Below are 18,194 nucleotides of genomic sequence, written 5' to 3'. Positions count from 1 at the left end.
TCACATAAGAGTTACTGATATGTGGGACATATGGAGGGAATCAGCGCCGCACCTCTAATGAGGCAAGGTGAGGCGATCGCCTTCAGCGACGCTGCGGAGGGGGCTGCAGCACAGGCGATTTTTTTTTTTTACTTTTTTTTCTCTATACTAACACAGGAGAGTTGCAGCTCTCCTGCGCTGGTCCAGACGTCTATGTCTCAGCGCAGGTGGCATCATCGCGCTGCCTACGCTGAAACGCAGACGTCTTACTGCTGAGAGAAGAGGAGGTGGCAGCAGGAGCAGCGCGAGGTCGGTAAGTAATATAACTTTTTTGTTTGTTTGTTTTATAATAGACCGCTACCTTCTGGCGTATCCCCTTCTAATGTGTTTTAAGTGGTTGTTTTGAAATTATTAACAAAAAATTTGCCTAGTCAAACTAGTTGATTGTGAGTCTTATCTTTAATTTTTGCTCCTTGTGAACAAGATGGCTATGAACAATTGACTTTTTTCATGGCTGTCTTGCACCTCTTTCATATGACCCTAACCTTACTCTGAAAGGGACTTTCTTATAACCATATCTATCTGTCCACAGAAGTGGTGACGTGTCTGATCAGTAGGGGTTCTATGAATGCCATCACACACAAGTTCCCATGTTCTCCTGTCTGAATGGATTTTAATGGGTTTTCTACTTGGTGTAGAGCTATGCTAAAAGACACAAATCTGATGCCTCAATACTTACATCTGTTTATAAACTCATTGTAACAGTTTTTATAGAGAACACTTAGTGAAAGAAGAGACAGTATGTGTAAGCAGCATAGGGCAACACAGAACAATACGGCTTGGTTTAGCCAAGGGGCAGAAAAGTCCAGAAACACAAAACAGTCTTTATGATAGAAACAATCCCACAGACTCACCAGATTAGCAGCTTGTCTCCATTTTTAACCTCCACATAGGCAAAGTGTTTGTAGCCCAGAGCCACCATTGGGAGAGGAAGAGACCCTCCTACCTGGTCAGTGTTAAGGCTTCAACTTTGGCTCTAACACAACCTAGGACTAGAGCTTTGAGCCCAGGTCTATAATCACACCCAAAACCAGGACATGGATATCAGCCCATTACCTAGTGGACAGGAGCCACCTTAGCAGGAGGTATCTTTCCTCCACAACCTTTCCCTCTGCCTGCCTACATATCCTCCCCAAAGCCATAGGGCTGGGCACTTTTAGAAAAAAAACTGTGCGTTCTAGATAAGACATCTGCATTTGCATGGGCTCTCCTGAGTCTATGTTTGACTATAAAGTCGAAGTTTTGCAACGTCAAAAACCAGCATGTCACTCTTGCCTTATTTCCCTTATTTTTACTCATCCACTTTAGTGGGGCATGATAGGAGATAAGCCTGAATCTTCTGCCTAAGAGGTAGTATCTTAGTGAGTGAAGGGCCCACTTGACTGCTAGACACTATTTTTCCACAATGGAATAGTTCTTCTTGGCAGAATATTGAATTTCTGGCTTAAAGGAATCCTATCATTAAAATTCATTTTTTTCTGCCTAACACATAAGAATAGCCTTAAGATAGGCTATTTGTCTCCAACCTTTAGGTGTCTTCTCCGCACCGCCGTTCGGTATATAATCCTGTTTTCGTCGGTATGCAAATGAGTTCTCTCGCAGCACTGGGGGCGGTCTTCAGGGTCAAACAGCACTGCGGGCTTCCCCAATGCTGCAAGAGAACTCTCCAGTGCCTCCTCCATCATTTTCAAGAACGGGTCTTCTTCACATCTTCTTCCAGTGATGGCTTCAAACTTCTAGGCCTCGGGCAGCCGACTGTGCATGCCTGCCGGCCACAAGAAAACGGCCACTTACAATACTGTATAAGCGGCCATTTTCTTGTGGCCGGCGGGCATGCGCAGTCAGCTATGCCCTAGGCCTGTGGCCTAGAAATTTGAAGCCTCAGCCGGAAGAAGATGCGTGATGACCCCGTTACTGAATGGAGATGGAGGCAGTGCTGGAGAGTTCTCTCGCAGCATTGGAGATGCCCCCAGTGCTGTTTGAGTGCTGGGGCCTGCCCACAGTGCTGTGAGAGAGCTCATTTGCATACAGATGAAAACTGGATTATATACCAAACGGCACGGCGGAGAAGACATCTAAAGGTAGGAGAAGAATAGTCTTTCTTAAGGCTATTCCTATGTGTTAGGCAGAAAAAAAAATGAGTTTCAATGATAGGATTCCTTTAAATACTCATTATTTGATGTTCCTCCCCCTATTGTGACAATACAGCTATCCTTTGAGGCATTTGTTTGTGCTATAAAATCTTTCGAGAAGTCTGGTGCTATTAAGACTGGCTGTCTACAAAGGGCTTTTTTAAGACTCTGAAAAGCCGTCTCTGTCTCGGGTGATCACCGATTTTGTTCCCTTAGTGAGGTCGGATGATGGTGTTGCCATACTAGCAAAACTGAGAAGAAATCACCAGTAATACCCCACGATTCCTAAAAAAAACCCTCTTACCTGTTTTTTTGTGAGTGAGCGAAGGCAGCTTTGTATGGCATCCACTTTATTATTTTGGTGTTTAATCAAGCTGCTTCCTACCACATAGCCTAAATCCCTATCCTGTTCCATACCCATGGCACATTTTTCTGGGTTGGCTGTTAATCATGTTTTCTTAAGAGCATCTAAAACAACCTGAACTTTGTTCAAATGGCTGTTCCAGTCTAGACTGAAATTTACAATATCATCTAGGTAGACTGTTCCATATTCCTTGTGTGGGGCAAGGATGGTATCCATTGCCCTCTGGAAGGTGGCAGGAGCTCCCTTCAGACCAAATGGCATTCTAACATAATGGAAACAACTGTCAGGGGTAGTAAATACAGTTTTCTCCTTGGCAGTTTTAGCCAGAGATATCTGCTAATACCCCTTTGTAAGATCTAAGGTAGTTATATACCTTAGTTATATACCTTATAGCTGGACCCAACTTTTCAATGAGCTCATCTACCTGCGGCATAGGGTAGGCATTCATTTTTGAAGTCTCATTAAGCTTCCTGAAATCTTTAGAAAAGCACCAAGTTCCATTAGGTTTGGGAATCAGTACAATCAGACAAGACCAGGTACTCTCGGACACTTCAATTACTCCCAAGGACAACATCCTCTGTACCTCTTCTGAAACAATCTGCCTACGGGCCTTAGGTATTCCATAGGGTTTTACTTTCACTTGTGGTTCTGTAATGATCTCATGCTCAATAAAGCAGGTTGTCAGGACTTGAACCCAGGGACTACAGTGTCCCAGGCTGCAGTTCTTCCAACTGAGCGATTCAGCTTCCTGGACAGTTCCGAGTACTTTTAGTTTCAGTTCCCACCTCTCTGGATTGCTCCACCCTGTTCTCTGATTGAACTTCCTATATAAACCCAGCCTTGCCCTTCCTACCTTGTGAGATTATTGAGCTCTCAGCCTCCTCCAATACTGACGTTCATCTTGTGCATCGACCACTGGCTTCCTCCTGACTACGTTATCAGCCTTGCAAGTAAGTCAGTACTCAAGTAGTAGCAACTTAAGACTCCAAACCAGACCTGGACCACTAACCCCATAAAATGGTTTTCTACTTGGTGTAGAGCAATGCTCGAAGACACAGATCTGATGCCTCAAGACGTACGTCTGTTTATAAACTCATTGTAATAGTTTTATAGAGAACACTTAGTATGTGTGAGAAAGCACAATAGACAAATAGAAAAGAGAGAACAAAAACAGAGCATGAGAGAGTGAATATATTTCGATACTTAGTGTTTTCTATTCATTTGACTGATTTCTCACATCAATAGGAGAAAGCCATATACCATGGCAGCTCAGCTGTTCTACAAGACATCATTCTCATCAATATACCAGAAGGGTATGATTCCAGCCTCCAATAAAATTGTTCAATTGATTTTATCCTACGTAAAAAAGAAAGTAAGTATAAAATACAATTTTTTTTATTGGTTAAAAGAATCCATTTTTACCCTTTAAGTACACAGCCTACTTGGGGGCGTTAAAGAGGTTTCTACAATTGATGGCCTATCCTTAGAATAGATCATCAGTTTTAGATTTGCAGGGATCCAATAACTAGGACCCCTGCAGATCAGCTGTACTAAGACAGCACGGCACAGATTCTCAGATGGTTTAGAGTCCAGGAGCTGTGCTGCTCACTCACTGTACAAACTGGTGTGGGAACTGCAGTGCTGTCCCATTTTACTACAGAATAGATGCAAATTTTCACCATGAAATTCACACAAAATTGGCTGGAAAATCTATGTGTAATGGATTTATGGTGGATCTGATGCAGATTTTTGGCAAATTCTCAGTAAAGTTTTGGTAATGAGTTACAGAGTGTGGAGGACACACAGGAGAAATCCTGGAGATGGTTATGTGAAGAGTGGATAAGAGCAGAGCGGAGTAGGAGGTTTTTGGAAGATCAGAGATTCGTGTGGGCAGGTAGCAGGAGATTAGGTCAGAGATACATGGAGGGCACAGGTTGTGGATGGCTTTGTATGTCAGCATTGGTAACTTGAACTCTATTCGCTGGGCAACAGGTAGCCAGTGAAGAGATTGGCAGAGGGGAGCAGCCGATAGGGGAGAGATGTATGAAGTAAGCAGCAGAGTTTAGAGTGGACTGGAGAAGAGTGAGGTTATTCGCTGGGAGTCCATGGAGAAGGGTATTACAGTAATCTAAGCAGGAGATTATGAGGGCATGGACTAGTATCTTTGTAGTTTCAGGGGTGAAGAAGAAGTGGATTCAATGGATGTTCTTGAGTTGGAGGCGGCAGGAGGTGTTGAGGGTTCGGATGTGTGATAGATCAGAGTCCAAGGTTATCCCAAGGCAATGGACTCATGGCGGGTTTCAGCGAAATCCCGTGCATGCACAGTACGGTTGCGCATTTGCCTACACAAAAATGGTGCCGGAGCATGTAGCAGTAGCACTACGGCACAATTTTTATGCATGCATGAATGCATGAATAAAGGAAGGTGGAGGCGGAACATCGCAAGGGAAGGAGGACGTCCCACCAAGAAGAAATGAGAGGATTTAACAGGGCTGTAACTTAAGCTACAAATCTGAATATGATCCTTGAGATGAGAATACCCCTTTAAGATTTTAAAACTAAAAAAAGGAAATATTGCACAAGGCAAGAATTTCTGTTTTTATTAAATGCTCTCTGCCCTTCCTCCTAGACAAATGGACAAACTCTTGAAACGGCGGTGGATGTTGGCTGTGGGACTGGACGTTACACTATTCCCCTTGCTCCTCACTTCACAAAGGTCTTGGGAATAGACATTAGTGAATCACAAATAAATGTGGCTAAACAGTATAATTCAGCAGACAATGTGTCATACATGTGAGTCCTACTCAATCTACATGGCATTATGTGACATTACTTCCTCTAGAAATCACCTCTCCTCTCGGTTTATAGGGTGGCCCCAGCTGAGAAGTTGCCCCTGAAAGAGGCTTCTGTGGACCTGGTGACTGCGGGTCTTGCTGCTCATTGGTTCACTTTTGACAAATTTGCCAGTGAAGCCGGTCGAGTACTGAAGACAAAAGGATGCTTGGCTTTGCATTCTTTTTATCCGACCATTGATATTGAATACAAGGACTTGTCACATGAGCTAAATGCAGTAATGTCAGAGGTAAGACAATTTTAAGATTACTAATACATTATATGAATACAATACATAATGAGATAACAGTAACAATACAATAACCTGCACATCCAGTGACAAACATCATTTTTTTTAAGTTGTTTCTGGACAGCACAGTAATTAAAAGTAAAATAGTAATTTATGTTATATATTTTTAATGACTGTCAGGTACGGGAAATATTGTATCAATACCTAGATAAAAGGGTCCACAAGCACATGTTTGATCAATATCAAGAGCTATTCGAGGCTGTACCGCTGAAAGACAAGGAGTGGTAAGTGACAGCAAGAACAACTTTTTGATATACATGGGGGCCATTAAGCTGCCTTTCTTAAAGCTATTCCTACGTGTTAGGGACAAGAAATTTGATCTGAATGATAGGATCCCTTTAAAAGTGACAAACATTTTTGGTGCTTGGTTGTTTTGCACCAAAAATTTTGCACCTCAGCCTGACAGATTTACTTGTGACAGAAAACTGACCAAATCTACCGTATATACTCGAGTATAATCCGAATTTTTCAGCCCAGTTTTTTTGCTGAAAAAGCCCCCCTCGGCTTATACTCGAGTCAGCAAAAAAAAAAAAAATAATAATTTTTTTTTTCTTTTTTTAAGGAGGGGGGGGGGGGGGTCTATGACCAGCCACAATATTAATGTATAGAATCTCCCATAAAATAGTGCAAAAAAAAGAAAAAAGAAGATTTAAAAAAATAAAAAAATAAAAGTTCTAAATCCCTCCTTTCCCTAGAATAGATACAGAAGTAGAAAATGACTGTGAAACACATACACATTAGGTATCCCTGTGTCTGACAGTGCCCGGTCTACTGAATATAGGGTATCTACAGTGCTCATGTTCTGTCGGGAAGGGGTTAATAGGAGCACTGCAGATACCCTATATTCAGCCAGACTGAATTCCAAGTGGGGGAAGAAAAAACAGTCCCCAAGCTCATTGAAGGGGCAGACAGACAACCAAAACACCCCCTCCCCTTTCCCAGCACCTACTGCACCCCAAAACTCCGACCATTTTAATTTTCAAAATTTTCCAGTAGCTGCTACATTTCCCCCCTAGGCTTATACTCGAGTCAATAAGTTTTCCAAGTTTTTTGTGGTAAAGTTAGGGGGGTCGGCTTATACTCGAGTATATACGGTATATCTTCCCTATGCTGGCATAGGTTTCATTTCTGGTACACAAGATCTAACGAGATGTACCAGAATTATTAAGAGGCCGGAGTCACTAGAAATAGAGTCACTGCCTATAATAGGACTTATTAAAAATAGAAACCTTTATTAGAATTAGTTAAAATAATAATACAAATAATAGTGAACTAAAAAATAGAAATAGTGGTCAGGAAAAGTGGGGTATATTAAGGTGGGTACTCAAAAATATCCACTAGGAATATATGCCGAGATAGTCAAGCACTCATCCCCAACGTAGTTAGTCCAAGATACAGTATATGTGACAAGGCCAGGGGCAAAGTGCTTGAGCAGGGAGTATTGGTGTCTCTACTCCATTCAGCCATTCCAGGCTTTGAGATGTGAGGGTTTAATTCCTGAAGGATGTGTATAAAATGGCAGACAGCCCACAGGTATATGGATCTCTCTGCTCCTGGAAATTCACCTGTGAGTAATACTGCTGTATTTTGTGTTTAGGGCAGTGGCGTAACTACCACGGAGGCAGCAGAGGCAGCTGCCACAGGGCCCGGGACATTAGGGACCCGGTGACAGCTGCTACCGCTGCTATCATTATTCTCGGGGGTCTTTTCGGACCCCCGAGTATAATGATCGGGGCCCCCTGTTGGTGGAATACTTTCCACCAACAGGGGGCCCCGAAGCTGCAGCAACGGCTGAGACACAGGAGCTGCAGCTCTAGCTCCTGTCAGCACTTCAGGAAGTTCCCCCCTCTCTCCCCCCTCCCTTTCTCTGCCTGTCCTCTGCCCACCAATGAGAGGAGGAGGCGGGGCTTATCCCTGCCGAGATCCTGCCCTTCTGCACTGTAGAGGAAGAAAGGAAGAAGGAAAATGAAACTAAAGATACACAGGTACGTACTGGGGTTACTTATTAATATCAGGCATTTGGGGTGATTATTTTTGTTTTTGTAACTCCATGTGCCTCATATTAATAGCAGTTAGCCCTATCATGTCCCTCACATTAACCCCTGTTTGCCTCACCATAAGAGTTACTGATATGTGAGACATTTGGGGGTAATAGTAATGAAGATACTTTATTATTACCTCCATGTCTCTCACATATCAGTAACTCTTATGTGAGGTACACAAGGGTTAATGTGAGGATCATGATGGGGTTAACTGCTATTAATATGAGGCACATGGAGTTACTAAATTGTAATGCACATGACCAGATTTTTTATCCACAATTGTCCTGGTATAGTGGTCAGTGGGTGACGTGACAGTATTTAGTCCTGTAGGGGCCACTATGGGACATAATACTGTGTGCAGGGGCACTATGGGACATAATACTGTATGCAGGGGCCACTATTGGGTATAATACGATGTGCAGGGGCCTCTAAGGGACATAATACTGTGTGCAGGGGCCACTATGGGATATAATACTGTGTGCAGGGGCCACTATGGGGACATAATACTGTGTGCAGGGGCCACTATTTGGACATAATACTGTGTGCAGGGGCCTCTAAGGGACATAATACTGTGTGCAGGGGCCACTATGGGACATAATACGGTGTGCAGGGGCCACTATAGGACATAATACTGTGTGCAGGGGCCACTATGGGACATAATACTGTGTGCAGGGGCCACTATGGGGACATAATACTGTGTGCAGGGGCCTCTAAGGGACATAATACTGTGTGCAGGGGCCACTATGGGACATAATACGGTGTGCAGGGGCCACTATGGAGCATAATACTGTGTGCAGGGGCCACTATGGGACATAATACTGTGTGCAGGGGCCATTATGGGGTATAATACTGTGTGCAGGGGCCACTATGGGGTATAATACTGTGTGCAGGGGCCACTATGGGGTATAATACTGTGTGCAGGGGTCACTATGGGACATAATACTGTGTGCAGGGGCCACTATGGGGCATAATACTGTGTGCAGGGGCCACTATGGGGTATAATACTGTGTGCAGGGGCCACTATGGGGTATAATACTGTGTGCAGGGACACTATGGGACATAATACTGTGTGCAGGGGCCACTATTGGTCATAATAGAGCGCGCAGGAATGCGTAGGAGGGACTCGGTCGAGATCTTCGGTGTCGGGGGGCCCCATGTCAAAAGTTCGCCACGGGCCCCGCCATTCCTAGTTACGCCACTGGTTTAGGGAGCTGTGCAGAAGGCCCAGCTCTCATAGTTAGGTGACCTGTGTTGTAGGTAGAAGCCGGACGGCTAGGATTTTATTTTGTATTGTATTTGTTTTGTTTTCCTGCATAACTTCTAATAAAACTGGTTGCGGCCAGTTGCACCACATTTGGCTGGACTGGACTTTCATTTTTGTGCCAAAAAGTGCTCGTCTATCTGTGGAGACGACGATCCCTGAGCTAATCCCGTTACATAGCCTTAGTTCCAAATATAATCTAAAATCCTGGTAAAATAACAAATAATCCCTGTGTACCTGTAAGGGTCCATTCACACGGAGGAAAATGGCGCTTTATTTGGCGCTGAATTTTCCATGCTGAAAAAATCCTCCCATTGACTTCAATGGGTGCCGCTAGCTTTTTTTTTTTTTTTTTTTCTTCCATTAGCCTCCTAAGGCTGCTGCAATCTCCACAGTCTGCTACTGGGTCACTGTATGGCCTCTGTTTGCTGCCCTCTAGGGGTAACCCCCTTACACATCATGACCAATTTTTTCAACAAGCCTTTGTTGCTATGATTAGCCAAATCAATATACCAGATGTTTAAGGGGGTCTACCCCTAGAGGGCAGCAAACAGAGGTACTGTTTTCCTATTTACATCTTGGAAAACAGATTTGCATATTTTTCCCATAATGCCAATGTTAGTGAACCATAAGGAAATGTGTGACTAGGAGATAGCAATTTGTGGCTAGTCATCTGGCAGTTGTGGAACTTAACTCACACCTGTTCAAGCTACTGGCGGTGCAGTCGCTGCTGTACCACTTAGTGGATTCCACTGCGTTTTGACAACTGATGGCATGCACTCACCCTTGGTGGATATCTAGTCGCTATTATTTCTCTACGAAAGCTGCCCCTCCTTTGTATCACCATGTGTCAGAGACCATGGGCGCAGTGTATGGTTAAACTCTTTTTGTATCCCCTGCTTACCATTAGCTTTTTTCTTTTTTAAGAGCCCTAAAAGGATTCTATACTATTTTAACCACATGAGGACCGCCGTACGTAAATTTACGGCCTCATGTGCTGGTACCTAAAGACCGGACTATTGCCGAAATACGTCCGGCCTTTAGGTACCTTTCTGGCGGGGGGAGGGGTGCGGGGGGGACAGGGGTTAGGTGTTACTAACACCTAACCCCTTCCTCAATAACGTCCAGTCGGAACTGAGTCCGACTGGACATGTTAACCCTTTCGATCGCGCCGTCAAACATCACGGCGCGATCGAAAGGGATCCGCCGACAAGTTAACCCGATCGGCACCCCCGCGGCGAGATCGGGGGGTGCCGATGTCAGTAGAAGGTAGTCTGGGGTCTGGCCAGTGACCCCAGACTACCGGAGCCCCCACATACCTGGTGATCCTGCCAGGCGGTGGAGGAAGTGAGCGATGTGTCTCACTTCCTCTGCAGCTTACAGGACACGAGCAGGCTCATGTCCTGCTCGTGTCCTGTCTGCTACTGTGCTGAATCAGCTGATGCTTTCATCAAAGCATCAACTGATTCAAGTGTCCTAAAGGGACACATGAAAAAGTAAAAAAAAAAGTTAAAAAAAAAAAAAAAAGTGTATGAAAAAAGTAATAAAGTTCTAAAGTCCAAAAATCCCTTTTTTCTATACAAAATGAATTATATAAAAAAAAGCACTAAAAATTAAAAAAAGCAATGCATATTTGGTATCGCCGCGTCCGTAACAACCTGTACAATAAAACTGAAATAGTATTTAATGTACACGGTGAACGTCGGAAAAAAAAAACGGAAAAAACTCGCCGGAAATAATGATTTTTTTGCCATCTCATCCTAGAAAATATGCTATAAAAAGTGATCAAAAAGTCATATTCACCCCACAACAGTGCCAATAAAAAGCGCACATTTTCCCGCAAAAAATAAGCCCTCAACCAACACTGTCAACCGAAAAATAAAAATGTTACGTCTCTCAGAAGATGGCGATGCAAAAAACATTGATTTATGTCCCCATATGTGTTTTTGTTCTGCAGACTTAGTATCGCATAAAAAAATAACATAAATGAGGTATCGCCGTAACCGTACCGACCCGCAGAATAAAGGACACATGTTACTTATGCTGTACGCTGCATGGCGAAAAATTTAAAATGTAAAACTCAATGCAGGATTGATTTTTTTTTTTTTAAATCCAGCAAGAAAGAGTTAATAAAATGTAATCAGTAAGTTGTAGGCACCCAAAGATGGTGTCATTACAAAATACATCTCAATGTACATCGCAATGTCAAGGCAAAACCCCCCAAAAATCGCCAAATTATTAGAACACAACTGGCTGCAGCAGGTAGGGAATATATAAGCTGTGTGAGCGGATATCAGGGGACACCCCAGATTTACAGCTTATGAGCGAAAAAACACCAGAAGTGACCCCCAAAGTGACCCCCAGAGTGACTCCCCCAATCATAGGAGCTACTGGGACATAGTAGGGAATTTGGTGTCTGCAATGTCCTCCGCACCGCTTATATGTTCCCTCTTCACCATCCGCTGTGCAGTCACATCTGGCATACTAATCCTCACTACACCCCCTGATACATTCTTTGAGGGGTGCAGTTTTCAAAATGGGGTCACTCCTTTGGGGAATCCACTTTTCTGGTACCCTACAGGCTCTACAAACATGACATGGCGTCCAGATACCAAACATCAAAATCTGTACTCCAAAAGCCGCATTGCGCTCCTTCGCTTCTGCGCCCTGCTGTGCGCCCAAACTGCAGTTTATGCCACATGTATGACACTGGTGTACCCGTTATATCGGACGTAATGTCATATGTGGGTATAAACTGATATTAGGGCACAGCTGGACGCAAAAGGGAAGAAGGGTTATTGGGTTTTTGGAGCACAGACGGTTTGGTTTTTGGATGCCATGACACTTTTGTAGATCTGAAACGCCAGTAAAGTGGAATCCCCTGATATGTGACCTTATTTTGGAAACTACACCCCTGAAGGATTTCTCCAGGGGTACAGAGAGCATTTGTAACCCCCAAGTGTTGCTATAACTTATTATCCATAAATGAATACGAAGCTGATTGTGAGAGGTGAAAATGACAATTTTTCCAGGAATATGTCATTTCAGTGCGTAATATGTTGTGCCTGCCTTGTATCAGAGATGAACGCTCTAAAAGCTGTTGTGCCCGGGATACCCGCTTACCAGTTTATGGAGTGTCTCTGCTGACATAAGTTGGGCACAACATATCGGGCACTAAAATGGCGAATCACTGGAAATTTTTCATTTTTAACTTCTCATTATCAGCTGTGATTTCATTTCTGGAAACTAAATAAATGCAACACTCAAGGGTGAAAAATGCTCGCTACACCACTTGATAAATCCCATGAGTGGGCTAGTGTCCAAAATGGGGTGACATGTCTGCGGATTCCACTTCATTGACAATTCAGGGGCTTTGCAAAAGTGGCATGGTGTCCTAAAACCAAACTGTGCTCCAAAAACCAAAATAGCGCTCCTTCCCTTCTGTGCCCGGCTGTGCCCAAACAGCCATTTATACCCACATATGGCATTAAGTCCGTTATCCGGGGTACACCAGTGTCATACATGTGGGCATACACCGCTATTTGGGTACCCAGCAGGGCGCAGATGTGAAGGAGCGATATGTGCTTTTGGAGTGCAGATTTATATTCTTTGTTTTTGGACACCACGTCACATTTGCAGAGGCCCTAAAAGTGTCCCTACAAAATGGGGTCACTTCTTGGTGAATTCCAGTTTACTGTCACCTGTGTAGTTTCTAAAATGGGGTCACAATGGGGGGTTTCCATTGTATTGATACTTTAGGGGCTCAGCTAATGCGACATGACACCTGAGAACTATTCCAGCCACTTCTGCTTTCTAAAAGCCAAATAGCGCTCTTTCCATTCTGAGCCCCACCGTATACCCATACAGCAGATTATGGCCACATATGGGGTATTGCCGTGTTAAGAAGAAATTGTGTAACAAACTCTGGGGGGCTTTTAATTCTTCAGCTACTTGCAAAATTAAAAATATGGCGCTAAATGGACGATTATTGGAAAAAAAAAGTAATTTTTCATTTTTATGTCCATTTGTTAATAAAATCTGTGAATCAGCTGTGAGGCCAAAATGCTCACCAAACCCCTAGATAAATTCTATGAGGGGTGTAGTTTCCAAAATGGGGTCACTTTTAGGGGGTTTCCACTTTATTGGTACACTAGGGGCTCTGCAAATGCGACATGGCACCTGAAAAATATTCCAGCAAAATCTGCCCTTCAAAAGCCAAATAGCGCTCTTTCCATTCTGAGCCCCGCCATGTTCCCATACAGCAGATTATGACCACATATGGGGCATTTCTGTGTTCAGGAGAAATTGTGTAACGAACTTTAGGGAGCTTTTTTTTCCTTTATCCTCTTGTGAAAATGAAAAATTTGGGGCTAAATTGACAGTTTGTTGGAAAAAAAGTAAATTTTCATTTTCATGTCCCAATGTTAATAAAATCTGTGAAACAGCTGTAGGGTCAAAATGCTCACTCTACCCTTTGATATGTTTTGTGGGGGGTGTAGTTTCCAAAATGGGGTCACTTTTAGGGGTTTTCCACTGTATTGGTTCTCTAGGGGCTCTGCAAATGCGACATGGCACCTAAAAATTATTCCAGCAAAATCTGCCATCCAAAAGCAAAATAGTGCTCCTTCCATTCTGAGCCCCGCCATGTTCCCATACAGCAGATTATGGCCACATATGGGGTATTGCCGTGTTCAGGATAAATTGTTTAACAAACTTTGGGGGGCTTTTACTCCTTTAACCCCTTGTGAAAATGAAAACTTTGGGGATAAAGTGACATTTTAGTAATTTTTCTTTTACACATTCCAATGTTAGTAAAATCTGTGAAACAACTGTACGGTCTAAATGCTCACTATACCCCTTGATGAATTCCGTGAGGGGTGTAGATTCTAAAATGGGGTCACTTTTGGGGGGTTTCCATTGTTTTGGTACGCTAAGGGCTCTGCAAATGTGACATGGTGCCTGAAAATTATTCCAGCAAAATATGCTGTTCAAACACCCAGTGTCACTCCTTCCCTTTCGTGCACTGCCGTGTGCCCAAAAATCAGTTTACACCCACATGTGGGGTATTTCTGTGCACGGGAGAAATTGCATAACAAAATGTGAGATGCATTTTCTCCTTTAACCCTTTGTGAATGTGTTAATTTTAGGTCTAAATGAATGTATTAGTGAAAAAAAAATGAAATGTCTAAATTTGACCTCCATATTATTTTTATTCTTATGAAATGCTTAAAGGGTTAACAAACATCCCAAATGCTGTTTTGAATAATTTGAGGGGTGTAGTTTTGAAAATGGGGTGATTTATGGGGGTTTCTATTATATAGGCCTTTATAATTCCTTTCAGAACTGAAGTGTTCCCTAAAAAATTAGTTTGAGGAATTTTCTTGTAAATCTGGAAAATCGCTGTTACACTTGTAAGCCTTGTAACATCCAAAATGAATTAAAAGACGATCAAAAGATGATGCCGATATAAAGCAGAGATATGGGAGATAATATTTATTCATGTATTTGGATGGTATGACTATCTGCCTGAAAAGCAGAGAATTTCACATTTTGAAAATTGCAATTTTTTCCAAATTTCCATCAAATTTGCTAGTTTTTTTTATAAATAAATACAAAAATATTGATTAGTGTTTACCACTAACATGAAGTATAATGTGTTACGAAAAAACAATTTCAAAATCACTTGTGTAAGTTAAAGCGTCTCAAAGTTATTGCCATTTAAAGTGACACATGTCAGTTTTGAAAAAAGAGGCCCGGTCCTTAATGTACTTCTGGGCCTGGTCCTTAACCGGTTAAGCCAGTTTAAAGGGCGGTTTATTCTGAACTTGTTTATCTTGAAAAGAACCAAGGATCCGATCCGCCGAACACAAAACAAATCTTGAGAACAAATCCACCCATCTCAATAAATAAGTGAAGGAATATGTTTGTTTGTAAGACAGGCCTGTTCTAGCACTTGCTGATCAACAAAGTTTTGCAATAAAAATGTGTTTTATATATTTTATACATTTGAGGTTACTATGGCCATATTTTATTAGCTAGACTATACAAATGTGCTGCACTACAGTGCTCAAATTTTCTGCTCTAATGCACTGCCTAAACAAATATATCCGTATACACTTACCCCTTTAGTTCTCTTTACTTGTTAATTTACTTAACTTCACTATTTAAAATTAAAAATATGATGCTGAAATGCATGACTATATTTTTCTTACAGGATACCTAATATACCAGTGACAAGTCCAATGTCCATTTCGGACATAATGAGGTTTATTCGTGCATGCTACATGTTCCAGGCATTCATGGAGAAGGATGCCTTAAAAGCAGAAGAGTTTTTCAAAACGACCCAAGAAAAGTACAGTATAAATGACACCGTATTGTGAATCTACCATCATGATTTTGAAATGAAGAATTTTTTAAACTTTTTTTTTTTTCACAAAATAATGTATTTTCCCATTATAATGTACATGTATATATAAAGCAATCATTTAGGTTAAGGGAGTTTTCCCATGAAAGAGATTTAAAGTACATCCACAGATTATGCCATATATGTCTGGAAGATGCAGATCCCACCTCCGAGACCTGCACCTTTCTCTAAAATGAGCCCCCACCCTCCGTGGCCGTCTACTTACCAGACTGTGACTTTGCTTAAAAGACGTTCAGCTATGGTCAGGCAATGTCGTTCCTGAGCTACACTGTTTATGTAACTCCCATAGTAGTGAATACCAGTTTTGGAAATTACATAGTTCACTGGTCTATAGAGTCATGAAAACAGTGTAGCTCAGAGATACGCCGTTTCCATGAGGCTGGAGCTGAAACTCTTCTCAACAACATTGCGGTTGGGTAAGTAATGGGGCACTGAGGTTTGTGCGGTTCAGCCTCAATTAAAAATATGTGTGAGGTAAAAATAGTACCAATGGTACCAATAAAAACTACAGCTCAGCCTGCAAAAAGAGCCCTCACACAGCTCCACTTTGCACTGAAAGCTACAAAGAAAATATGAGTATCAGAACATACTGATGAAATCCATTTTTAAGAGTTTTAGATTTTTTTTAAGGAATTCTACCATTAAAAACTTTTTTTTATGTTTTTAATGCTCTGTACTCCATAGAACTTAGTACACCCTATTTCCAGCTATAACACTCTATAACACTCTAGATGTGTTATGTGGGATCCGGTTGCCTGTGGGGCGTTTATTATGAAATAGGAGTTTAACGACACTGCCGCCTACTGCTACTGCTAAACGCATTGTGACATCTAGAGTGTTATAGCTGGAAATAGGCTACACTCGCTAAATACGAGATATACTAGATCACAGTTGCAATATTAGGGCGGTGTATGTAGGAATAAGTTGAATTAGAGGCAGCAGCGATATTAATTTATTATCGCTAGAATATCATATTGGTGTTGTCTCTGAACATTAAGGCAGTGTCGTTTACTCCATGTTATCTACAAAAAACACTGATTTTAATTGAACTGATATGCTCTTCTTATTTCACCTGAGCCAATTGTTACATAGTTAATACGGCTCATAAATATACCATATGATGAGTCAGTGAATCCGAAAGCTTGTAGCCACTAAACAGGTATAGGTGGAATTATGATTTATGACATATATTGTCATGTTAGTGTTTCTACCTCTAACCTGCACTGACACATATAATAGAGCTATACATTTGCTGAGGGAGGGAATTGTCTATCCTAATCGGCAATTGTAACCTACACGGGTGTTATATTTGTATATTGTTCGTGGACGTTTTTAGCCTATGTGGCAAAGAATATAAGTTACATTTTAAATTATATTAGTTTTGATTCCAGTCAGCCAGGCTGTGAAAGTTCTTTTTTGTTCTTTCACTTTTTTTTAGGAGATTCTATACATTACTATTGTAGCTGGTTATAGACCCCCCCCAAAAAAAAAACAAAATTTATTTATTTATTTTATTTTTTTTGCTTGACTCGAGTATAAGCCGGGGGCTTTTTCAGCACAAAAACTGTGCTGAAAAATTCGGCTTATACTCGGCAATCACTGCAATTAAACGATTCCTGTAACTTTCAATGAGACTTCTGTACCTCTCAGGAGGTATATTTGGGCCACTCCTCATGAGCAAACTGCTCCAGTTGTCTCGGGTTTGAAGGTGCCTTTTCGAGACGGCATGTTTCAGCTCCTTCCAAAGATTCTCTATAGGATTTAGGTCAGGGCTCATAGATGGCCACTTCAGAATAGTCCAATGTTTTCCCCTTAGCCATTCTTGGGTGTTTTTAGCTGTGTGTTTTGGGTCATTAGCTTGTTACAAGACCCATGACCTGTGACTGAGACCAAGCTTTCTGACACTGGGCAGAAAATTTCTCTCTAGAATCCCTTGATAGTCTTGAGATTTCATTGTACCCTGCACAGATTCAAGACACCCTGTGCCAGATGCAACAAAGCAGCCCGAGGACATAACAGAGCCTCCTCCATGTTTCACAGTAGGGACAGTGTTCTTTTCAAGATATGCATATGTAAACATAGAGCTGAGGTGCCTTGCCAAAAAGTTAGATTTTTGACTCTTCTCTCCATAGGACATTCTCCCATATGCTTTGTGGCTTGTCAACAATTTTTTATACATTATTACTTTTGTCAGATTCAAGATATTTCTGTGATCACTTTGGGTTTTTCTTTCATTAAATGAGGGATACCAACAATTATGTCCATGTGTGTACATGCAGATCATATCTTGTGCTACAGACCACGTAAGAGTAAGACAATGATGTTCATTTTTTTCAAAATTTAGTTGATATTGCTTTTTAAAATTCTATTCCATAACAACCATTACTCTCTATTGTTCCAGGTTTTTAAAGATTGTGGGAGAAGAAGCCGATTCTGCTGTGCTAAATTTTTGCATGAAATATTATTGTGTCCTGGCATGTAAGGAGTAAAATGGAAACCAATGTGGGGGGATTTCTGTCAGTTGAAAATTCAGCAAAATATTAACCATGTGAATGACTAGAATAAAAATGGAGATCTTTTGTTTTGTTTTTTTCAGTTATGTTTGCACACAAATAGCACCACTGGGGTCTCTCATTTGTACTTGTGACTTATGGATTCTGGACATGTCTGCAGACCTGAATTCATTCACATAGGACAGTTCAAAGTATGAAATTCTGTTGTAGTCTCCTTTATTCTATTAACATTACTGAACACTCATTCTACATTGTACACTGTATATACTGTAGACTA

The 18,194-nt window shown here is 41.8% G+C and overlaps 1 protein-coding gene across 1 annotated transcript; it reads left to right on the top strand.

The window, feature by feature from the left end:
- Nucleotides 1-3,422: 3,422 nt before the first annotated feature.
- On the top strand, nucleotides 3,423-17,893 carry LOC142216286 (putative methyltransferase DDB_G0268948). The gene is made up of 7 exons (XM_075284013.1): nucleotides 3,423-3,485; nucleotides 3,781-3,907; nucleotides 5,165-5,328; nucleotides 5,404-5,617; nucleotides 5,798-5,901; nucleotides 15,195-15,332; nucleotides 17,806-17,893. Exons 2-7 carry the CDS (start codon nucleotides 3,797-3,799, stop codon nucleotides 17,891-17,893), a joined length of 819 nt encoding a protein of 272 aa, XP_075140114.1. The 5' UTR covers nucleotides 3,423-3,485; nucleotides 3,781-3,796.
- The last annotated feature ends 301 nt before the right edge of the window (nucleotides 17,894-18,194 follow it).

Source organism: Leptodactylus fuscus, chromosome 8 (genome assembly GCF_031893055.1).
Source record: "Leptodactylus fuscus isolate aLepFus1 chromosome 8, aLepFus1.hap2, whole genome shotgun sequence".
In the NCBI taxonomy this organism is placed as follows: Eukaryota; Metazoa; Chordata; class Amphibia; order Anura; family Leptodactylidae; genus Leptodactylus; species Leptodactylus fuscus.
Note: the sequence above shows the minus strand (reverse complement) of the source record. Positions and strands in the feature narration are given on the sequence as shown.